General features: G+C 37.9%; 1 protein-coding gene across 2 annotated transcripts in view; it reads left to right on the top strand.

Annotated features, from left to right (window-relative positions):
- gpc5c (glypican 5c) overlaps window positions 1-25,755 on the top strand; it is a 131,148-nt gene that overhangs the window by 90,640 nt on the left and 14,753 nt on the right. For both annotated transcript variants that reach the window (XM_089131065.1, XM_039657606.2), the window contains one exon: window positions 14,662-14,791. In XM_089131065.1, coding sequence (XP_088987191.1) covers window positions 14,662-14,791 — 130 coding nt within the window. The remainder of the gene's footprint in view (window positions 1-14,661; window positions 14,792-25,755) is intronic.

Raw genomic sequence — 25,755 nt, 5'->3', positions numbered from 1 at the left:
TTCCTGTTGCGTGTCCTCAATCTGACAGTTGACGGCACCCATTGATTTCCATTGAAGGAGAAATAAATACTATGGAAGCCAATGGATGCAACCACCTGTTTGGTAAATTTTTGGATGAACTATCCCTTTAAGACCACTAAATGCAAAACACTAATACATTGTTGGATTTATTGCAAATGTATTTTTTTTTGTTTTTGCAAACTTTTATTAAAAAAAAAAAAAAAAACTTTTCCAACAATAATCACATCAGACCGTGTTGTCGTCCCGCAGTCTGAATAAATGTGCTGATGCCTTAAGAAACTTCTTCCTGTTGTTGTGTTCTCATTCTGATTGACCTGATGGAGCAGGCATGCATTAACAGCGTGGCACAGAAAACAAGGGCAGATGGTTCTTTTTCAGATGTGAATTAAACAATAAGTCTTGATGTTCTTCAAAATGAACAGATGAAACGTCCACCTAATTACCGGCACCCGGTACACACTCTGAGACGTGTTTTACAGCTTTGACTGTGGAGGATGGGAGTTTTACATGTCACATGTGGAAGTCAGGCTGATTCGGATGGGAAGTAAAGGATTAAACAGGAGAAATGAGGACTGGCAGGGGGGCTGTAGAGGGAAGTCATCTGACTGTCTTGTGAACTGGTGAAATCAGGAAACAAGTGTGAGAACATAGCGGACTAATACACACATACATATACACAACGACTTTGGAACACATGCATAGTTGTATTCGGTTTGATAATACAATGAAAAGGATCCAGTTAGTCAAAGTGATCATAAGCTGTAAATGGATTTATAATTTAGTTATGCAGTGTTGCTAATATATAAACAGCTCCAGTTATGTTTATTAGTTCGTTATTATCTATTTTTCTATTGATTTGAATAAGAAAAACATGATGTAGAATGGAAAATGGTATTGTTTTGTTAAAGTCAATTTACGGTTCTGGGTTTGACTGTTTTGTTCCGTCTCAACTGATATCTGTCATATCTGATAGCCATCAGATCACTTATTTGCGACTTGCCTTTAAACTAACAGAGAAATGAAATAATTTATGGAAAATTACTGATAAGGGAAGAACATAAGTTTATTGTATGTCTCTCTCTCTCATATTCACCCCTGTTTCACCTCGATAAAGTTATGAATTTCTTTTTCCCAGATGGTGAGAGATTTCTCAACAGAAATATTTGATTTCCTATTATGATTAAGAATAGTTAAAAGCACCAGAGTTTTTTTCTAGTGTTACAGAGAAGAGAAGAGGGGCGTATGTGGTTAAAGAAACGGAGAGAGTGACAGAGAGAACGAGAGAGCTGAAAAGAGCAGAGGTTCAGAAAACAGGGCATGTTGGATGGTAAAGCGCTGTTTTTGTCATGCTAATATCAGGACGGACACTGAAAGACTTTCAGAAGAAAAGATGATTTTCCCAGAATCCCCTGAGGCGCTGTGTGGCAACAGTCTGTCCAACCTCTCACTTTGAATCAATCTTTCTTTCTTTCTTTCTTTCTTTCTTTCTTTCTTTCTTTCTTTCTTTCTTTCTTTCTTTCTTTCTTTCTTTCTTTCTTTCTTTCGTAGATTAAACTCTATAGATTAAATAGATTAAACTCTATTTAATTCACTCTTTATTTCTTTATTTTAGTCTTTCCTTTTCTATGTATCTATATTTAACTCTTTTCTCTTCAGCTCTTTCTAATGCTCTTTCTTTATCCTTTATTTGATCTGCTCATACTTTCCGTTGCAGTTTCCTTCTCACTTTCTTTTTTGTGCGTTCATTCATTCATTCCTTTTTTTGCACCTTCTTTTGGAGTGATAGTAAAATGGTTCAGTGTGCCTCAGGCTACGTCCACATTAATCCGGATACATTTAAAAGTGGCCTTTTCATTTTAAAACACTCTCCATCCACACTAGCGTTTTCATGCGTTTTCCGACGTTTCAGTGTGGATGAGAAACTTCTAAATTCACCTAACTGCCCATGCATGAAACCACCTCACAAAAGCTCTCCGAGATGATACAGATGGAAAAATAAATAATAAAGTTATCACGCAATTTTTTAAACAGCACAATTTTATTTAGCAATATATCTCACCATCACTGACGCGTCCAGGTCACATGCACTCAGTCACCATATGTTTGGTCTAAAACGCAACTGCTCTCCTGCATTGCCACGGGACAGCAAATGTGAGTACATTTTCTGTCATCTGTGCAGGACTGTGATATGAAGAGTGTAGCAACAGTGCAAAAGTGAATAGCACAATACCGGTAAACATGAATATCTATTGGTACAACATCACATGACTAAACTTACGTCATCGTTTTCAAATACCTCCGGGTTCACAGTCCACACTACAACGCGAAAACAGCATTTTCAAATTTATCCACTTTAGAGAGCGTTTCCCAAAAGCTACGTTTTCATTGACTTAAAACACCGTCTCAATGTGGACGGAAGGCCAAACCGGAGAGAAAAATGCACGTTTTTAAACGAAAGCGTATTAGTGTGGACATGGCCTCATACACACATACTGTAGACTCTCTCACACCAACCCGGTCTCATCCCAAGACGTCATATAACTGACGTTTTGGGACGCCTTTTGACCATACGTCAATATTCGCCTTTTTAGGGCCCCCTTAAACGTCGGTAGATGAGGTTATGCATGGGATCCTATAACACAGTCTCATCCCAAAAAGTCATATAACTGACGTTTTGGGACGTATTTTGACCATACGTCAATATCAGCCTTTTTAGGGCCCCCTTAAACGTCGGTAGATGGCGATCCCGGGCCGTCATACAACTGACGCTTTACCTTTAACGTCAGTTAGGTGACGGGTTAGGTTTAGGGTTAGGTTTAGGTATGGGGTAGAGTTAGGATCCCATAACCTCATCTACCGACGTTTAAGGGGGCCCTAAAAAGGCGAATATTGACGTATGGTCAAAAGACGTCCCAAAACGTCAGTTATATGACGTCTTGGGGTGAGACCGGGTTGGATCCTAACTCTACCCCAGACCTAAACTTAACCCTAAACCTAACCCGTCACCTAACTGACGTTAAAGGTAAAGCGTCAGTTGCATGACGGCCCGGGATCGCCATCTACCGACGTTTAAGGGGGCCCTAAAAAGGCGGATATTGACGTACGGTCAAAAAACGTCCCAAGACGTCAGTTATATGACTTTTTGGGATGAGACTGTGTTACTCACACACTCATATCAGTGACTTAATGTGTGTATAAAAGTGTAAGTCAAGAGGCTTGAGGTGATTTCCTGGTTGTCATTGATAGTCACTTACTTGAAAACTGTCAGGGAAGTTTTTTTTTTCACTCTAGTAGCTCGAAATCATTTTTAGAGACGTATTCTTTGCATCTTTTGTGTTGCCCCTCCTGTTAAAGCTTAATAAATATGTCTAATTCCCCGTAAATATCCCTGATGGAATCTGGAGGACAGGCCAGCGGCACAGCTGCTTTTGGGTGTGGAGACTCAATAGCATCTCTGTTCTTATGGTGTGTGTTTTTCAACACTCATGTCATGAGTGTAAAAGTGGACTGTACGGAGAAGAGGTTTTCACTTTTAGACCAGGCTTTGCTAGTGTTGACCTGCGGGCACTACTGTTCTCTAACACCTGCTGTCCAAAAAGTCTGCATTACAGAAAACTCATTTATTAGCCATCCTATTTGGACTGCCAGTACATTTGTGTGGATTTTGCTCTGGAGCTACCACATCAATAAAATAAATAGTTCACCCAAAAATGAAAATTCTGTCAGAAATTTTTTCACTCTCATGCTGTTCCAAACCTGTATGACTGACTTTCTGCCATGGAACATGAAAGGAGAGATTTGGCAAGAGGCATTCTTTTAAAACAATGAATGTAAGTGGTAAAAAACTGGATAGCTTTGTGTGAGGTATAGGGCCAAATATACTAAACCGGGCAAATCAGTGTGAGAGCGCAATTCCAAAAAAAGGAAAATATAAATATTCCCTCTTAATGGAAAAGTTAATTTTTGACCCACATATTATTGTGTTTGTGCTGAATACAGTGCTATAATTAACTCAAATAAGCACAAATGTCAGAGCATGTCAAAACACCCCCAGAGCCCGGAAAACACATCAGACCCCAGGAGGTTACATTGTTTATTATGTGTATATTCAAATTTGTTTAAATTACACATGAAATGTTGGAGCTTTGGGGCAGGGATAGTTTTTCTCTTGAGTAAGTTTCGTATTGACTCATTGCTTCAAATATAGTGCTTGGGTCCTTTTTTTTTCTCGTTTTTTGGAGTTTGACAGCATGATTGCATTAAATGTCAATGTATGTTACAGAACAGCATTGCCTTACATCTTCTTTTAAAGGAAGAAGTTTTGCAACAACATGAGGGGCGAGTAAATGATGCTCATTTTCAGAATCATGACACCTTTATATATTTTTCTTTTCGTTCTGACTGTTGTTTTTCATTTGTTACAACCTGGTGCTGAAATACTCACCTTTAAATACCCTATCCGTATGCTTACACTCACACACACACACTCTGCAGTGTTGATTGTTTTAGTCATCTGTCTGATTGGGGTCAAATGTGTGTTTTGATCATGATCACTTGATCTGTATTTTTCTTAACGGTCCATTCTGTATCGGCAGGGTATCAGGTGTGTGTGACCGCAGCATAGTTGTTTTCTGTATCAAAGGCTTGTCTCTTGTCTGAGGCCTCAGGGAGAACAAAACACACTGTTTGAAGTGGGTAGAGAGATCTACTGCTCTATAAAGAGCTCACTCAACACTCCCTGTCTGCTGTGCATCACATATGAACATATCTGAGTTTAATTTGGGCATAATATCAACAAAAGTCAAGTGAAGATTAAAAAGGGATTAAATGAGCCACTTTCAATGCCATCGCACTTAATCCGATAAATGCACGACAGTGACTACACATTAGTTGAATTCATATTAATGCGAGTAGCTAAGCAGCATATAATTAGGTTAATGAAGGACTTAGTGGTAGAATTGTTTACTGTGATTAATATTTCAGTTTTAGCTTAATTCTATTGCAGACAAAAAAACAAACAAACATTTTAATCAGTATTTTGTCATTTTTCAATCAAATATGTAAACATTAAGATACATTTATTTAAGCAAAATTAAATAATATCATATTTGTCAATGTGGCAAGAAAACAATTAAATGATCTCAAAACAAGTATTGCTCATGTTCTTTTAATATGTTTAGATCTTTGTTTTGGAAAACAAATGACTGATTTCTAAAATAATGTTTGTGTCATGCCGTATGCGCGGTCTATTAGGCTTATTGCTTTAGCGTCTAGCTGTGAGGGTTATGAATATGAGAGCACTTAAATGACTAATGAATGTTTCACATCTGTTCCAGCCTGTACTGTCCTGTTCAACTAATTTGCAAGTCATTTCAGAGAAAAGCTTCTGCTAAATGAATAGGCATAAATGTAAATATGTTATTCATTTAGTCTGTGAGGAATTGTTTTGTTTTCTCTCTTGCATTTTAAATGATTGTGGAATTTGTGGATGCTGTTTAGTTAGACAAACTGCCTCAAGTTTCATAGCTTTAAAATTTGATTAGATTAATTGTTTGTTTGTTTGTTTGTTTTTGTAAATACATAAAATAAATGGGAGCCCTTTAGTTAACCTGTTGGACCAAACGCTAATGAAAAAATTGTACACAAGATTATTTCCAGAAGGATCATATTTAATCAATAATATTTTGCAAGGATATATATATATATATATATATATATATATATATATATATATATACAACGCATTCTCACCCCAAGGCGTCACCTTTGACCATGCTTCAATATTTGACGTTTTAGGCGCCCTTTAGCGTCACTTACATGACGCAATCCTACGGCGTCATCTAACTGACGCTAAAGGAAAGCGTCAGTTAGAGGACGCGGTTAGGTTTAGGTGTGGGGTGGGGGTAGGGTACACGTGATCCTAGGGCGTCATCTAACTGACGCTAAAGGGTGCCTAAAGCGTCAGATATTGAAGCATGTCCAAATGCTTCCCAAGGCGTCAGTTAGGTGACGCCTTGGGAGTGAGAATGGGCTGATATATATTAGAGCTGTCAAACGATTAATTCCAAAATAAAGGTGTACTGTGTATAATTATTTTGTATCCTGTATATATAAATACATATCCCGTTTCTTCTATTTTCTTCCTATAGGGCCCTATAATTTTCGCGATCACGGAATGGCGGACGGAATTGCGGAATTAACGCGGAATCTAGTGTTAACATGGAAGAGTGCAGTGTTATGTTGCATCATGCAGTATTTGTCCTGAAAAGGCTACTGAGTAAATGTCTGTTACCTCAATAAATTTAAAATCATTCCTATTTTATTTGTATACATTTTAATCATTATCTTTAAAAGCACACTCATTTTACGAATAAAATAGGTAAAGGGTACGAACAGTACCAGCCCATTCGTCACCTAACTGACGCCTTGGGAAGGATTTGACCATGCTTCAATATCTGACGCTTTAGGCGCCCTTTAGCGTCAGTTAGATGACGCCCTAGGATCGCGTGTACCCTACCCCCACCCCACACCTAAACCTAACCGCGTCCTCTAACTGACGCTTTCCTTTAGCGTCAGTTAGATGACGCCGTAGGATCGCATCATGTAAGTGACGCTAAAGGGCGCCTAAAGCGTCAAATATTGAAGCATGGTCAAAGGTGACGCCTTGGGGTGAGAATGTGTTGACAGTACGGGTAAAAACAACGCATTCTTGACCATGCTTCAATATTTGACGTTTTAGGCGCCCTTTACCGTCACTTACATGACGCGATCCTACGTCGTCATCTAACTGACGCTAAAGGAAAGCGTCAGTTAGAGGACGCGGTTAGGTTTAGGTGTGGGGTGGGGGTAGGGTACACGGGATCCTAGGGCGTCATCTAACTGACGCTAAAGGCCGCCTAAAGCGTCAGATATTGAAGCATGGTCAAATGCTTCCCAAGGCGTCAGTTAAGTCTCTTGGGAGTGAGAATGGGCTCGTAAAAAATGGAATTTGGGAAAAAAACAAAAAATGGAATTTGAGTACAAAATAAAACAGATTTCATTGGACCCTACATCTCCTCTGCACTAATCTCTCCTCTAGTCTCATTTTGTCTGGTTCTTTTTCATTCCATACAGCTTTATTCTCTGTGAATCTCAGTTGATAATCTGATGTTCAGCTCTCACAGGCCTCTGATGGCCCACTGGCCTCTCCTGACAGTGTTCTATCATGTTCTTTTACTGTCTGATGGACAATATTTCACAAAGCTGCATGTGAAATCATGACTCCCTAATGACTCCATCCAAGTTTGCATCCGCAGAAAATCTGATTGTGCTTGCCAGGCGCTCTTATGTCTGTGAAATCTCTTTTCCTTCAGGAGTGGATGTCACTAACATGAGAGCTGGAGACGTGACAGGGAGAAAAGAGAGGGCATTCTTTGGCTTTCATACTCACTGCTGTTTGTCACACCTCCTTTCTTTCTTGCTTTTTCTCTTGCTCGCTTTTTCTCTCACTTAATCGCTCACTCTTTCACCCACTCTTTATTTTTTATCTCTCTTTCTTTTGCTCACTCGCTCTTGTTTTCGCTTGCTTGCTCTAACTTGCTCTTTCTTTCTTTCTTTCTTTCTTTCTTTCTTTCTTTCTTTCTTTCTTTCTTTCTTTCTTTCTTTCTTTCTTTCTTTCTTTCTTTCTTTCTTTCTTTCTTTCTTTCTTTCTTTCTTTCCCCAAGGCTGCATTTATTTATTACTTGTCTGTTTCTCTATGTAACGTTTGTCTTTCTATCTGTCTGTCTGTCTCTCCATTATTATGTCTGTCTCTTTCTCTTTCCATCTCTCTGTCAGCAGTCTCTTGTACTGGTCCTCATGAGGTGATGGAGTCTAGCTGTGTGAGAGTGAGACTGTCAACTACACACACCAGTGTGAGTGTGTGTGTGTGTTCATGAGAGCGAAGAGCTCAATCTAAGCAGCAAAAAACCCTCTTCAGGGAGTCGTGAGAAAGAAAGCTTGGCCTCACACATGCACACACTGCTCCTCTGTTGGCCTTTAATGTCTTAAGAATGTCTTCTTGCATGTTTGTCAGCTCTCTAGTGAGCCATTGTCCTGCTCTCACACAGATTTATAAACCCGATCACTTTCTCTCTCTCTCTCTCTCTCCCTCTCCCTCCTTCTGTCTGTCTCTCTTCCCTTTTCACTCCCTCTTTCTCATTCCCTCACTGGATGCCAGGGTGTGGTAAATATGTAATATTTTACCCTCATTTTGGTCATTAACTCCTGGAATGTGTTTTCTTGAACCCTGCTGGGGTTTGTTCAACAAACCAGCATGAACTGTTAGCCACTTACACACACACACACCTCGACTTGTTCTTAAAAGAGGATCGGTCACTCTGGAAACCTGGGCTTTGTGGTGAATAGAAAGTTTAGTGCATATGGGAAGGAATTTAATCTTGTACATTCCACCGGACCTGTGTGTGTGTGTGTGTGTGTGTGTGTGTGTGTGAGTGAGAGAGAGCTTCTGAGGTCTTTTAAGGTTTCTGGTTAGAGTGGTTTATGGTATATTTTTAGGAGTTAGTGCTTTAAAAACATTTACAAAGTACCTGATTTGTTATTGGATGATTCCACGGTGGAAAAGAGAGACCTTATTTCTATCCTCATGCATCCAGTTTTGGAACCATTCTGAACTTACAGATGACTTAATTTAGCACATGAAATATTATCATTTAAAAGCTGGACAAGCAAGATGTTTTTACATCGGCTTTGTTCAGACAGGCAGCAAGAATCAGATTTTTTTTTCCAATATTGTAATCTGAACAGCAGAAAAAAACACGGATTTGATACAAACCACATCTGTATGTGGTTTGAAATCCGATTAAAATCAGATTTGGAAAGTCTGAACAGTCGGATCAGATTTCGTGTTTTTTTTATCATCCAGCGTCAAGCTTTTTTCCCCTTTTTTACTTTCCCTGTCCACTGCCCTCATGGAAAGTAAAATACTGTGCGAATAGCCAGCCTGTTCTCATCCTTTAGCGTCACATAGAACGCTATATGACAAAACGGCGCTATACTACGCACATGGCACCCTTTATCGTTAATATTCACGCGAACCCAAGGCGTCATAAATCCTTTAGCGTAATATGAGACTACCATACCCTACCCCACACCTAAACCTAACCATCACAGCGTGTGTTATATTAACGATAACGGGTGCCATGTGCGTAGTATAGCGCCGTTTTGTCATATAGCGTTCTATATGACGCTAAAGGATGAGAATGCGTTGGGATAGCCATACGTTAGGTTGATGGTTTGTGTGCTTTTTTTTTGTTTCATTTTATACATGAATAGCGTGAATAGGAGAAGGGGGCAGAAATGAGATCAGGAAATTACAAGCTGAATTCATGTCACCCATGAGTACCGCTGCTCTTTTTGGAGAACATGCCCTAACTGCTATATCTATATCTCAGACATCTTATTGTTTAGTGTAAAGCTTTTATTTTAGAGGTATTTTTAATCAATCAAAAATGCAAGAAAATTTTTGCTTTGCAATCACAGGAATAAATGAAAACCTTTGCGTTCCCCCTATAGAAACTTTGTGTTCACTCAAGCGGACGCAAATTTTCTTGGGAACATTTTGCGAGCAAATGAAGTTTCTTGGGGGAACGCAAAACAGTTGCGGGAAAACTCAAAAGCATTTAATATAAGACTTAATATTTTTCCTCCCATCTCTAATTAAAAACTGACCATCTGACCATTAAAAACTATTGAAAGAATTGAAAGAACTATTTTGAATATGTTTTGTTTTCGTGATTTATAACGGTTTTGTGAATTTTAGGCTTAAATAAAATTAATTAGATATTTTCTTTAGACAACACTCAACACTCACGTTTTAAGAAAATATTTTTTTGTGTTTTATGTAGATGTTTATGTAGATGTTCACATGCATGTATCAATAGTGACTTTTGCAGGAATATTCCCGTTGCAATATTTAACCTGGAGGCTGTCCGATCTCACTTTGGAAACGTCTTGGAGCAGATGGCAGGGCTAGCTGTGATTGTTGCTCTCTTAGGATGTGAATTCTGGCTCTGATCGTTTGCGAACAGGAAGAGAGGGACACACACAGGCGATGTGATTTTAGTTGCACATTGAATTCCCATTATGATATCTGCTGTATTGAGTATACAGACAGTGAGATGTGACTTTCTCAGTTTGTACAGTACTCAACAGGATGGCCATACTCAAATAGGGCAGCACATCGAAGGGTACCCTAAGTTGGTTGATCTTTAGTTCTGTAATAATTTAGATCTCCTACTCTATAATTAGCACAATTTCAATTAATTTTGTTGGCCGAAACTGTTATCTAAATTCCATATGTTCCCTAGGAATCAACTCAGTCACCTTGATCTTGAATATTCCAGGTTCAGAAAGTTAAGTGTTGATTGCCATAAAAAAAAAAAAAAAATCATTTTGACTCGTCTTTTGAATTTCTGAAAACAAAGTTTTATTTTTTATATATTTTTTTTTATTAATATTTTTAATTATTCTCAGTCTCAGTCAACCTTGGCAGTTTTAGCTTCAATAATGTGTCACTTTGTCATTCACATAATTATAAGTGAAGAGAGGCCGGGATAACTTGGCCTTCAGCCAGATAATAAGCTGTTACCATGGTCACTGCAGTCTTTCATTCCTTAATTAATTCTTTATACAATGTCTAATTAGAGCTTTAGCGGGAACTGAATCCAGAGCACTTTCTATTTAATGCATTTTAAAGACTGTCCGTATTGGTTGAGATCTCCACAGGTTTGCTGACTCAGTCACGACACTGCCAGCCAGTCCATTACCGCACGCTTATGTAATTCAATTATTAATTTGGCTACTTTGCATGATTGCAAGGTTAATTGGTCTATAAGGGCTTTGATAAAAAAATACTAATTTCTGAGACTTGTTTATAAGCGGTGGTTGACTTTTATTGGACCCAGTGGAGTGTAGAAAGTGCAAACGAGGAAATATGTTTATATAAACTTGATTAGTTATTCATTTTTGAACATTTATATTTGATTCCTGTAAAATTCCATTTATTTGGTTTATACTGTGTCAGAGTAACATTTAAAGGCTTATACTCAGGCTGTAAGTTTTCTTGCCCAAAACAGACTTGATTTTAGTTTTGAATGACAATTTTCTTTATAACTTCTGTATGTAAATGACATCTGTTATGATTGGCAAGCACATACTTGTTCATGTTATTTGTAGAGTAATATGGACAGTCATATGGTTGCTTATAGCTCATATTTCTGAATGATTGAATCAAGCAAACTATAGAACAGGAAAAGTTTTGCTTTACATGAAAATACAGTAGGTGTAAATAAAGTTGAATTAGACAGAATCGAGTACCTTGCATCTCTGAATAGTTTTTTTTATTATTAAAACATTGAATTACATACCTTTTTATATTTACTAGGAACACTTTATATGCATTTCTACCGCAAATGCTGTTATATCAGGGGTGATTTATAATGGTTTCAATACAAATATCATTGTGCATTTTAAATCTGTTTTGTGCCTACTACATATATATATATATATATATATATATATATATATATATATATTAAGAAACCGTTTGTATTGAGAATAGCTAACTTAAGATTTGTTTGGGGACTTTTTGTTCAGGATTCTCTAAAAGAAAAATAAGCAAGACATGCATCTTCTGTGAACAGCCACTCATTTTTCTCTTTTTGGTTAATAAAAGTTGTTCTGTCACGCAGGAAACACTAGCCAAATTTCCATTCACTTTTTCAATCAAATCATCTGAAGTTCGGTAAAAAACCTCATGCGAATAAAGCTGGTGAAAGTGTGTTTCCATCGAACGGCTTTAAAGCGAATAAAAACCTGTGCCTAATGACGTCACATGCTGTTTTGCGATCAAATTGGTATATCGAATTGATTTGAGACATGTTGAGGTGTTTCCATTCATTTCTCACCAAACTGCACAACATTCAAAGGAACAAAGTTTTGCTAGGCAAAATGGATCGCACCATAATAACGTTTCCAGCATTTATTGCATAATCCGTATATCAATCAAGATACAATCCGATGACGAGACCAAACGTATTTCATTTGAGTCGATATTCATTAAATTCAATCAAATTTTGCTGTTTCCATAAGGCAACTTTCATTCGATATCACTTAATTCGGATAAAAACGTGTGGATGGACTCTATTAATCTCTCACGGGGATTTCGGATGCCCCAACGCCTGTGATGAGACGACTCAACGCCTGTGAAGAGACGACTCAACGCCTGCGATATGTTATGGCGCCGTTTGATTCATAAACAATATTTATATTTAATATTTATATTTAAACAATATGAATGTAAGCCAGAGGAGAACTGGCCCCCGACTGAGCCTGGGTTCTCCCAAGGTTTTTTCTCCATCCAATCTGATGGAGTTTTGGTTCCTTGCCACTGTCTCCTTGCTTTTGGCTTGCTTTGAGCTTGCTCAGTTGGGGTTATTTAGTGTTTAGCAATGTTGTTGATCTGTGTTGTGCTACTTTCATGTTATCAGTGTGAAGCGGCTTTGATACAATCTGTATTGTGAAAAGCGCTATATAAATAAATGTGACTTGACTTGACTTGACTTAAACCCATAGAGCAGAGAAAATCCTATTTTCCATGATATGTTTCCATTATATATTTCATTATGCTAGGGGTGAGGAGGTGTGTGGCTGTACCGGGCCGAGCGAGTGCGTGTTTGTCTATTGATAGTGTGGTAGGGCATGTTCTCAATGCAGGAGTACTATGTACCTACCAATAAAATAGATTAGCAGACAGGAATAGAATTGGCATCATGATGCTGAAAAGCATTTGCCATCATGCCATTAACCAGGAGTTTCAGAGAAACTAATGTGAGACGGATTTTACCTGTAGGTTGTACGCTCAGTCTCTAGATTGGTGGTTCTCAACTGGTAGGTCATGACCCACAAAAGGATCACACGGCTTTTCTAATAATGGTACGGACTGCAGTGGGAAAAAAGTGGTTGGTAAATGCAAATGACTCCCAGTAAGCATAAAATAACAAACTCATAGATTAAAAAAAAAAAAAAAAATCCTGTATATTTTGTTGTTGATTTCAACGGTTGTGCACAGAATCAAAATCTGTCTCACATAACATTATTGGTAACACTTTTATTTAGGGCCCAATTCTCACTATTAACTAGTTGCTCATTATCATGCATATATGGATATTGGCTGTTTACAAGTACTTATAAAGCACATATATACCTTATTCTGCATGACCATATTAGGAGTTTGAGGCAAAAGTCATAGTTAATAGTTAGTTAATAGTGAGAATTGGACCCTAATCTATAAAGTGTAACCAAATTATTTCCTATATAGCCAATGTCATATTAATAATTTTGCATATTACATCAGCGCTTTCATATGAGGTCATTTATTAACAAAGAAATGTTTGAATGTGTGCAGTGTTTGAAACTTTCTCCAGAGCACCATTTGAGGTTACGTGTCATCTTCTGTGTTTGCGTCAATCTGCACATGACTGAAAGGCATCCATGTGCTTTGTCAGGACAAAGTTAGAAATCCCAGCAGTAAGGGTTGAGCCATGTGTGTGGAGCCGTTGTCATTTCTGTCCATTAATATCATCTATATATTTATCTGTCTGTCTAACTCCTGGCCAACTTGCTATATTTATCTATAGCTTCACGTCTCTAGCTGACTCGTAAGCCCTGGGCAGGGGGTGAAAGGTCACTATGAGCGTGTGCAGCCTGCCCACTCCTGATAATGCTGACTCAAAAGTTAAAGGGTCATGTGAGTTTGACCTTTACATTGACATTTATTTCCCCAGTGGGCAATTCTGTGCAAGTGACTTTCAAGGAATTTTATATAGCATGTATGTTTTGACATTTCGTCCTCAGCAGGTAGGTTAAGATTAAAATCAAATCCTTTACTTTACTATAGTCAGAATCTTATACTGAACGAGAAGGGAAATTTAAAGTGAAATGTCAGTGGAAAGATGAAAATGGCAGTGAGACTGGATGTAGGCCTATAGTGGGGTCCAAAAGTTTGAGACCACTTGTGAAATTGCCCCTATAATGTATTTTTTAATATATTTTTACAATTACAATTTTGTTTATTTCCAGGTTGAAATGACAAATCCTAGACTTTTAGACTCCACTGTATGCACTGTAGGTTAAATATATCTTTGCTTGTGCTATAGTAAACCAGTTTCACCCGTCCCATGGAGCATCTCTGGCCCTAAACCAGTGCTCGAGGTGTCCAGGGCTTGATTTAGAAATGCCAAACACCCTGTGTTCGCAGATGTGCCTGGGCCAGACCTGTCGGTTAACCTAGCTATATATTTAACATCGTTTTTCAAGTGGTTATACACTAGCTTTGCTGTTGTGTTTGCACTACCAACGGTTTCATTGAGAATTTAGAAGTGAAGCAACAATTCAACGCAAAATCCAAAATGCACTTGGGACTGAAAGTGCCATAGCATTACCATGTTTGGTTTGGTCATGTATTCGCAAAACCTAACGTGTTCCCACACGTTATTGTAATTTGTTCAGAATTGGATGCATCGGACCTTGTTCTTTATGTAATGCATACATTTTTTAATACTGATAAATACTGATGTGATGTGTTTTTCTTTTTCCTTGTAGGAGATCCAAGAGATCATGCCAGGTGTGGGGCACAGGGAATCCTGGGACGAAACGGGCAGTGGGGAGAGCAGTGGCGAATGTGATGATGAGGACGGTTGTGAAGGTTCCGGAGAGTCTGTGGCATCTCCCCGTGAGTTAACAACAAAAAGCTCACCTTCATTAGGGCTTCTATGGCTGGTTTGTGCTAGTTCAGTGCTGGTCTATCTGGCAAGGTCTTTCTCGTGAAGCTGTTTGTCTGCTTGACGCTGGTTTAAATAGTTAATTATTTTGGTTGGGAGAAAAGGATAACATATGGGACTATTGTTAGCTATCCCAGTTTTAGAATGAATGCTGGCACTATGCTTTCTGAAGGGTTGCTTGTAACTCTAATGAGATTGTTTGAGGAACCAACGTTTTGGTTTGGCTGGTATGGGGTCTGTAGGATTTTTTTTTTTTAAAGCAATTGTTTTATTCAGCGAGGACACATTAAATTGATAAAAGCTTAATAATTGACACCAAATATTGTATATTTATAATGTTTTCAATGTAATTTTCAAACAAATGCTTTTTTGACATTTTTAAATCAAGATATCCTAAAAAAATTATCACAATTTCCACATAAATATTAGCAGCATGACTGTTTTCAACATTGATAGTACCGGTGATTAGAAATGTGTCTTGAGTAGAAAATCAACATAACAGAATGATTTCGGAAGATTTTTTTTTAAAATTGTAATTCTATTTCACAATATAACTGTTTTACTGTATTTTTGGTGAGCATAATGCCTGGTTCAGATTACACGATTTTTTTTTTTTTGTCTGTTACGATAGTCACAGTCAGATTATGCGATTTTGACTCCTAAAATCTTGTCGTGTCGTAGACAAGACACATGTCAGACTATACGTTTCTTCCTGACCAGTCATCACGTGCCGTCTTTAACGGCGCACGATGTCATCGAAAAGGCAAAACTAGTAGCGAGTTACTTCCGGAAACGAATATAAACAAACAATGGATGAGGAAAAAAGTAAAAAAAGAAAGAAAACTCGACGATGGACACGTTCCTGGATTGCTCGAAGAGGACAGTATGGGCTGAATATATTAATATATATTGTTTTCTTATATATTTTTAGCTTTAACGTTAGCACCATTTCGTTTCGCCTCTCTTTCGTTTCGCCATTTTTGAAAGTTGTTTACGGAAAAGCTTCTGTGCTCCTATTGGTCAACCTCATACATGTGACGGAACCGTCGTGGACGACCGTTAAAAAAATTAAACAGTCTAGTCTTTTTGTCGTGAAGCATAGCAGACGCGACGTAGGTTGTCGACTATGACACACTATACGAGATGATACGATCGAATCTTGCGTCCTGAAGCCCGTTGTAGTTTACGAATCCCCACGACACCCTACGTCAAACGGATCGTGCCAAAATCGGGCTAAAATCATGTAATCTGAAGCAGGCATAAGAGACTTTCAAAAACATAAAAAAAATCAACCCCAAACTTGGGGAACAATACAATCCACAATCCTGCAGCAGCCGAGCAACTGCTATTGAGGTGAATGGGAATGGTTATGAAGCTCCTTGTTACCTATTTATATCCAAGATGTGTTAAGATTAGTAATGTTAGTGTATGGAAAAGAATTTAAGTTCCAAAACAAATGCTAAAAGGAGCCTCCTAGACCTCACAAACAGTAACATTATGTCATCCGTATACTCAGGTGTTGAAATGACCACAGAGACCACCCAGGGGTACAGAGAGATTGTATGACCTTCTCTGACTGTCTGAAATGCAGGTGTTGAGATGGTACCTACCATTCCATCATCGGTAAAATGGCCTCTCTTTTCTGCTCAGAGCCATAACACATGACCCACGGCTCCCCTCTTTTTCCCGATGTTCAGCGTAGACCTCGTCTCTGTAGCATTTCTCAACCACTTTGAAACCCAATCTTCACACGTCACTATTATCACCCCGCTGGGCCCTCCAGCAGCCATCTTGCTCTCCCGCACCAATTTCCCCTAATCTGCGGTTAGCGCTTCAGGGTGCCACACATCAAAAAAACAGGGCACAGGAAGAGGAGAGGATGTCCCTTTATCAGCGGCTGAAAACATTCCTGGGTAGAAGGAGACAAGGTCAATGAGAGCAAAAGTGTTCAGGAGGGGAGACGAGATATGAAGAATGCTGCTCATCCATCATTCTGCATTTCTCCAAAGGCCACAGGTCTGACTTTAAAATGTCTGACGCCTGTAGCATTGATCACATCTCTCAGACAGGAAGACCAGCTGTTATGGCAGTGCACTTAAAAGATTTGAAACTCAAACACATACTGGCAACGTTCACACAGGCACAGCAGCACAATACAGTTGTTAGCTCTGTATTTGAGTCCTTAAAGGAATAGTTCACCTACAAATGAGAATTCTGTCATCATTTACTCACCTTCAGGTTGTTTCAAACCTGGATGAATTTCTGTCTTTTGCTGAACACAAAGGAAGATATTTTGAAGAATGTTGGTATTAGTAACCGCAAAAAGTTGATGTACCCCAATAAAATTCAATGGAAGTCAATGGGGTTCATCAACTGTTTGGTTACCGACATTCATCAAAGTGTCTTCAGCTAAAGATAGAAATTCATACAGGTTTGAAACAACTTGATGATGACAGAATTTGAATTTATTAGTGAATTATTCACACACAATTCAGATATTTACAGGAGTGACAACCGCAGTCTATAACCAAACTCGCACCCGTACATTTTCAGGACTTACAACTGCATTCTCAGCTGTGTGAACGTAACCGGACTGGACAACTTGTTGTCTGTCTGTCATACAGTGCGAGCCGCTCTGCGCGATACAAAACCATGTCTACTGTGTGTTGCGGGTTTTCATGTGATGGTTTTGGTAACTTAAAGCAACGGATACATGAGCTGTGTGTCATCTGAAGGTTTTAGATCCAGTTACTGTTCCCATCAGTTTTGTGTTCTTTGCGTGACTCAAATGCTCCTTAAAGGGATAGTTCACTTTGAAATTAATTTTTGATATGTTTAGCTTACCTCAAGGGCATCCAAGATGTAGGTGTCTTTGTTTCCACAGTATTTTCAATTTTGACATTTTTCAGTCAAACCGTTGTTGTCTATCAGTCATACACTGGAGGCTAAGGGGGTCCACCAAAGAGCATGCACAGAGAAGTCAAAATTAAACATGATTTAATGACTCGTAAATGTAAGTACACATTGATGGCCTAAGACACGAAACGAGCGGTTTGTGTGAGAAAACGAACAGTATTTATATCTTGTTTACCTGAAAGTGAAGTGAACTATCCCTTTAATGAAGATTTGACGGCTCAATTGGACGTATTAAAAACAATAACTCTTTTCAGTTTTATGGACATTGCCATCTTTGATATTACTTTGGTCACTGTCGCTATGGGTACTGGTAAAGGAATACAGGCTCGACTCCCGTTGAATTTTCATACAGACTGTATTCGAGATGCTATATTGTAAGTTGCTGTTTAAACAGCAAACATTTCAAGACTCACACCTATAAGTAAATGCGTTTGTCAATCCCAAAAACTAACAGTGTGAACATAGCCTCTGTCTGGGACTTTGTGTCAAAAATTAAATGTGTGAATAATTTTTAACAGGAGTTTTTGATTGTTTAAACAGTTTTAACAGCACATTTCAGCACATATTGTTTCGTAAAACTGCCACAATCATGGTCTAAAGACAGAATCAAGGATTTGCTAAAGACACGCAGTGAAAAATAGCTCTGAAGAGGTTTTTTTTTTTTTTTTTTGCAGCTGACCTTATTGCATATATGCATTTATAGGAGTTTCCCTTTCAGACGCAAACTTTATAAGAGAAGACTATTTAAATGAATCATGTAAGGTGATTTACTAGTGTTTGAGCTAGTCAATTCATAGTAATTGTGCCATTATGTAACGCCCCCAAAAAAGCATGTCTCAAAGCAGACACTAATTTGCTCTTGGTAGATTGTGTTGGTCATTATGGAAATGATCACACGCAGAACTTCCACTACGATTGGTGCTTTTTTGGAATTGCGCTCTCATGCTAATTTGCCCTGTTTAGTAAATCTGGCCCTAGTGTGATATCTTTGCTGGCAATATACATTCAGGGAATATTGTGTATTATGCAGTAATGTTTCACTTATAAAGACAATTTCACTACCCTTTTTTGTCATGCATTGAGCATTGTAGCTGAACACAATTCACAGCATGTGAGCAAAATAATCAATCAGGTCTACTCAATGGATGTTAAAGGTTCTTTATGAAACCATTGATGCCACTAAAGAACTTTTACATTTAAAAGTGTATAACCAACAAATTGTAAACACAATGTAAATTAGAGATTTATTGGACAACTTTATTGATTACAACGGGTGTTTTTGCAGGAGCTCCGTGAATTATTGACAGCTTCAAGGGAGCACTCTTTGCTTGCTTTCTGTTTACAACCCATTCACAATTTGAATAAAACGTTTTTTATTTCTCACTGGACATACACTGCATAGTTTCTGGATTGGAAACCATATTTTAATGTGGGATTGAAGCCGTAATTTAGGCGATTGATGGCATGGGACAAAAGAAATATGATCCTGTATGTCAAAATAGATCTGTGCATTAAGTCTCGGAGTGTAAATGCACACTAATATAACACCTGCCCCTTTTTCTATGCAATGTGTAAAATGTTGATTTTCTGACAATTAGAGAGTGAATCTGGCAAATAGACAACACTGCAATCTACCACAACAGAGCAACTGCTGCAGAAAACAACTGCTCAGGGGCATAAAGAGTGAGAAAGAAAGAGGGGTCAATGCGATTAGACCTCCAGTCTTGGAAATGTTTTTGGTACTGCAGCTACTGCATCTGTTTTTTTGCAAGACAAAGCCAACTTCTGCTCTCTCTCTCTCTCTCTCTCTTTCTCTTTCCTTCCAGTTCCCTCTTGGTTTGCTGTCTTCCCCTGTTTCTGGTTGCACATGCCAGGCCAAACATATGCCCAGTTTTGCCACGGTGCTTATCTGTAAATATGTAAACTTGTGGAACCAGAGCACTCCACTCTTTCTCTGCCACTATCGTATGAAGAGCATGTCACACTCATGTCTCTGTATTTATTTACCTCAGAAGTAAATCGACATGGGGGGCTTTAAGCTGAAGGTGTCTTTTGTTTCAGCACCTGGTCGTAATACTCAAGTGAACCTGCTGACCAAAAGAAATAAGCTGTCTGTTTTTCCTCAAACTGTCTTTTGGAAGAAGACGCACAGTTCTCAGGGTTAGATGTTATGATAGGTGCTCTGGATGTATTGTTTGCCAGCAGAAGGTGTTTTCTTAGATTATGCTGAGACATCTTGATGTGCAGATGTGCTAAAGATGTTTTACTTTTTCAACTTTTGAGAATTTCAACTCTGAGTGAGCAGTATCTTTGGTGATTTAAAGTGTTGCATATCAAACAGTTATAATATATATATATATATTAGTGGTGCAACAGATCATCCGTGATCCGTTCAGATCAGCATCATCGGTTCGGCACACAGGTGATCCGCGGATTGATTTATGAAAAAAAAAAAAGTGTGGTCATGGCGAACGGAGGAGCCCCGCATATATACTGTATTTATGGACTCGGCGCAGTAACATCATCACTCCGGAGAGTGAGAGGGGGAGAGGACTTTTCACAAGTGATAATATTACTGTGCCAAGTCGAAGTGCTCCCAAGCACTTTCTGTGGTATTCCGCCTTACAATATAGTTATCCATTTTACACGCTTAGAAAAGCGCAACGTTTTATTTTGTGTCACCGTCCTAGGTCGAGTTACACTACTTGTGTAACTGTATTTAAATAGGGAAAACGTGGAGGTGTTTGGTTGCTTCTCTGCTTGGAACATATCTGGGCTAATGAAAAAAAATGGTGGAGTATCCCTTTAAGGCAAACTCTCCTTTCGTAGCAGTTGTTAGGAGCAGCTTTGCACTGTTGCATATACAGTAGACTTTGATCGACCACAGATGCTGTTTATCAACAGAATTGCATTTTATCTGTGGTCACATCCTCTTCACACTCGCATTTCCCTCTACCCTTTATGACACCACGTCCTGTTCCATCACGTTCATGTCATTTAGGTTCCATGAATCCCGTTTCTCGCAGGGGTCAATATTTCACGAGATGGTCATCAAACGCCTCTCTGTTGACCCCAGAGCATGTGCCCTGTGGTGCCGTCGTCATGACAATCAAGCATTTAAATTGATGGAGGCATAGTTCGACAAGGCCACGGAACTAGCCCCACGGGCACAGTGTGATTAAATACTTTAACTTCTGACCCCAGTGTTGTTAATTCATTTGCAGATGTGTTCCACATTGAGGGTGTAAGAACAGGAGCTGGACATTTGGATCATTAAGTCACATCTCACTGTTTGATATGAGCAGGGTCCAGAGGTCATACCCTGAGCTGTATTTTATCAGTGGATTTGGCTGACACTGCACACAGACACCATGTCATTTTTTTGTCCTGTAATGTTCGGTACTTAGAAGAAACAGATATTCATGGCAGTATCACATGGCCCGTATCATAACAAGCCCAAACAGCTGTTCTGCTTCATTTATCAGCAATGCCATGTTTATATAGTGATACCATCTTCCTGCTCCTTGTAAGTAGACTTAAAATTTTCCTTGTTGATTTAAAAAAAAAAAAAAGAAATTGTATGCAATCCAGGTCTTATTGTGAACAACGTATCCGTTATTCCAAAGAAACAAAATGGTCTGGTTCTGGAAATACTTTCCTTCTGTTATGTTGGCCATGACCACAATTAGTTTTAGTTTTAATATCAAAATAATATTATTATTAAGTTAGCACACACATTATGTTATGGTACGATTAATCGCATCCAAAATAAAAGTTTGAATTAACATAATATATGTGGGTGCACTGTGTATAATTATTTTATATACTGTATATAAATACACACAAATGCTTGCATATATTTAAGAAATATTTTCATGGATATACTGTATATAGATTAATATATAATTTTACATTATATAGAAATATAAATATTTTATTTATAAATAATGTTTTTTTCTTAAATATACATGCATGTGTGTGTATTTATATATATATATATATATATATATACAAAATAATTATACACAGTGCACCTATATTTGTTTGCATATATTATGTAAACACAAACTTTTATTTTTTTTATGCGATTAATCGCGATTAATCGTTTGACAGCCCTAATATATATATATATATATATATATATATATATATAATGGTTCTGCATGTATATTTTACTATACATATACATTATTAAGATTAATATAAATATGAATGTACAACTAATTAAAATAATATTTAGTATGGATATTAAAATAAGAGTAAATTAACAAAAATAATTGTTATAATAATTGATCTTCAGTCCATTGGCTCCATTTTGTTATGAAACCGCAACTTTTAACAGTCCAATTTGATAAAATTATTATTTATATATTTTTGTATATTTTTCTTTTTTTGTTGTTGAACATCCTGTTTCACTTGGAAACATTTGCATTACATAAGCAAAATGGGTTACGAATGCCGTTCATTCTGCTTTTCCTTGATTAACATATTTTGTCTCTCCTGCAAACATTTCTATCAAACAATCATAAGCTAAAACATTAGATTTAGCCTACTAAAATTGTATATAATCTCAACCATAACTAACCCATGAAATCCTAGTGGAATAAATGATGATTCAAATGTTTGTGATGACCTTAACTCCAAACCTGAACTTGACTTGTTTGATAGGAATGTTGTTGCAAATCACATTAAGGTTGTGCAAAACCACAGCAGGTCCACCATGTCAGATTGAGAGACAGAAGAACACATTGCTCTTTATTTACCTTCCTAATCCCCGCGTTTAGTATTCTGTGAGTGGTGGGGCGTCTCTTGTTTAACGGATTTCTGTTTGTGTTGCGCAGGAACGGATGCCACATATCAGAACCATCAGTGATTTATAACTTCAGTGGAATTTGTGGACAAGCTCCAGCCAAAGCTTAACATCCGCCACTGCTGACACACCACCAGTTTAGCAATTATTGGACAACCGCTGAGCATGACGTGATGAGAAATGTTCCATAACATGACCAGAGATGGCTTAGACTTCAGATAGCTTCATCATGGCTCTGCTTTTGTTCTTCCATCTGAAAAAGAAAAACTGCATTTCGTTCAGAATTAGCTATTGTGAACTGTTTTCCGCCAATGTTTTATTCTTGTGCAGATTTCTACCAGCTGAATTTCCGAGAAGCAGTACGGCCAACATTTTCAATGCGCAATCACTGTTGAAGTGCCTCGTTCTCCTCACTATTCGCAGTCATTCCGCTTGTCTGGTCGCTTTTCAACTGTTTTATTACTTTGTTGGGCCAAAAGAAGGCCAGCGTCCATTTTAAACAGCTCATTATTGCTGATCACTCTTCATGTTGTCTTTGTTTATGGGCTTGACTATTTGGCTACCATGGCAGAAGATGGATTGTGGGATGTTTTCAGCTAAGTGTTTCTGCTTTCTCTCTCTCTCTCTCTCTCTCTCTCATTCTGGTACTCTCCTCTCCTCCAAAATACCAATTTCCTTCCCTCAGTAACCGAAGCTGGGAAAGCAGAACTCCATCTAAATGGCTGTGGGCTTGGATGGGGCACATGGGGATTCAGGAATCTTTTGGGTCTCTTAGCAACCAGCGTTAATGTGGCAACAGTGGTTCTGAGAGGGCCTCAGTGACTGGATCTGGAAGAAGGGACTGAGTTTTGATGCTTTGGACAAACTGAAATGAGATGGCATAGGAAGTGGACTGAATGAGGAATGTGTCTAGGCATAATAGTGATTCACATTTATTCATTCAACAGATTCTTTTATCCAATATGACTTACAAATAAGGATCATTATCACACTTATTTTAATGTAGAGAAATGTGTAACGTGAATGTACAACAGACAGTAATAAACCACATTTAGAGACATTGGCACATTGATTTCAATGATCTGTTCAATTTGAATTGAATAGCAAACAGTTGTGAATTGCAAATGTGAATGTTAGGTATGAATTGAAATTGGTATGACTCTGATTTGAACTAAGAAAAGGTTCTATATAGAACCTTAAAAGGTTCTATCAGCGCTACGTATTTGGAACCCCTAAAGGGTTCCTCTGGGTTCTATATGGAACCCTGGGGTTCCATACTTGGCCAATAGAACCTTTTACAAAAATAAAAAAAAATGGTTCTATAGAACCATTTTGGAGTTCCATATATGAAGCGGGGGATGGAACCATTTCTGGTTCTAAATAGAACCATTTCTTCTAAGAGTGTATAGAAAAGCATATAAAATGTTGGCCTGACTAAAGGTGTGTTCACAAGTGTAGTTCGGTTCTCTTGGTTCAAAAAAAGAAGAAATAATACATTAACAAAAGCTCATTCAAAATATGAATAAAAGTAAATTATACTAAAATAACATTGTTCCATATCACAGGTTTCTGTCCAAACTTTTTTACAAAATGGCCTCCCATACTTTCGAAATTAATGTCATGCTTCATCCATCACAGAAAGCAGCAGGTATTCGTGTCTATACGTGTTTTGGATGTCCTATAACCTGTGTGTGTGAGACCTGCCACCTTCATACATCGCCAGTGTATCTCTCCGTTTCTCCCTGTCTGCGATTTATCGATTCCTCCCTCGCCAGCGGCATTCAGCTCAGAGCGCCCGCCGGCTGCCCGCAGCGTGCCCGTGATTGACACCAGCTAACTGATAGGCCAACCCGCTCCACATGCGTCTCTCACTTCCCACTGCTGCGTGATCCGTCCCACTCCTTCTAATTGTGGTAAAGGCCACGTTTCTATGACAACCTTATTTACGTGATTGTGCTGTTGATGGGCTCGGACGCTCTGTCTAAAGACATGAAGAAAAGCATGCATGCGCTGATGTCTCCAAAGATTTCTGAAGACTGCTATCGTCCTGTTTGGTTGAAATTGAGCCTGTTGCAACTTGGTTTAAAGTAGTTTTCAGATCCAGATTTCAGATCTTTACAGTTTTGTGCTTGAAAATCCATATGAACTAGCTTCTTATGGTAGTTAGATGATTGAAGCCTCATTTTGTGTGTTGGCACTTGCTGCTTGATTTCTCTTGTGCTTTTGGCTGCCCATCATGGTTGTCTTGCAGTAAAGATATTTGATTAAAATGTATTTTGTAAGTATGTGCTTTTACTAAGTAGTAAATGATAACATAATCATGTGTATATTTATATTTACTCATTTTGAAGGGTATGTATATAAAAGAAATATGCTATATCAACCAAATAAAATGTACTAAATATGCAAATTTATAAAATAAAATAAAAAATGTGCCACCTTGGCTAGGGTGTTTCCAAACTTTTAAAAAGGAACTATTATATAAATATTGTATTATAATAATTAGGCTATTATTATGTTATTATTATGGCCACATCATTTGGTTTAGGGTCCATTTCGCACTATTAACCAACTATTAACTATGACTTTTGCCTCAATAAATTCCTAATTACTGCTTATTAATAATTGAGAAGGTATTTTTTTTAAGTTTAGGTATTGGGCAGGATTAGGTATGTAGTATATCGTCCTGCAGAATAAGTCGTTAATATGTGCTTTATAAATACCAATAAACTGCCAATATCCTAGTAATATGCATGTTAGTAAGCAAAGGCAACTAATAGTTGATAGTGAGAATTATCATTATTATAATCTTATAATATTATTGTGTATTTGTATAATAGCTCTTTTTCTTTATAGTCCCTTTCAAATGCCCTAAGCAAAGTGGCAATAAGGAGTTCCTTTATTATTGGGACAGCACACACCTTTTATAGCTTGAATGGATAAAATAAAATTAGACCTCATAATATATAAATGTGAGTAGGCTACTACAGATATTATCCACTCCTCACTTTCAGATGATCCAAGAAGTTGCATAATATATATTTATATATATATATATATATATATACAGTATATATATAAAACGGGCTCCTAACAGACGTCTTAACGCAATTTTAATTTTTTGAAAAGTGACATGGTCTCAAGATCAGGCTGAAAGGCCACTGGATGCAGCCCACTTTTTTTGTGAAA

The sequence above is a fragment of the Pimephales promelas genome, chromosome 5 (genome assembly GCF_988280905.1).
Source record: "Pimephales promelas chromosome 5, fPimPro1.hap1.1, whole genome shotgun sequence".
In the NCBI taxonomy this organism is placed as follows: domain Eukaryota; kingdom Metazoa; phylum Chordata; class Actinopteri; order Cypriniformes; family Leuciscidae; genus Pimephales; species Pimephales promelas.
The sequence above is the reverse complement of the archived record's forward strand: the minus strand, read 5'-3'. Positions and strand labels throughout refer to the sequence as shown.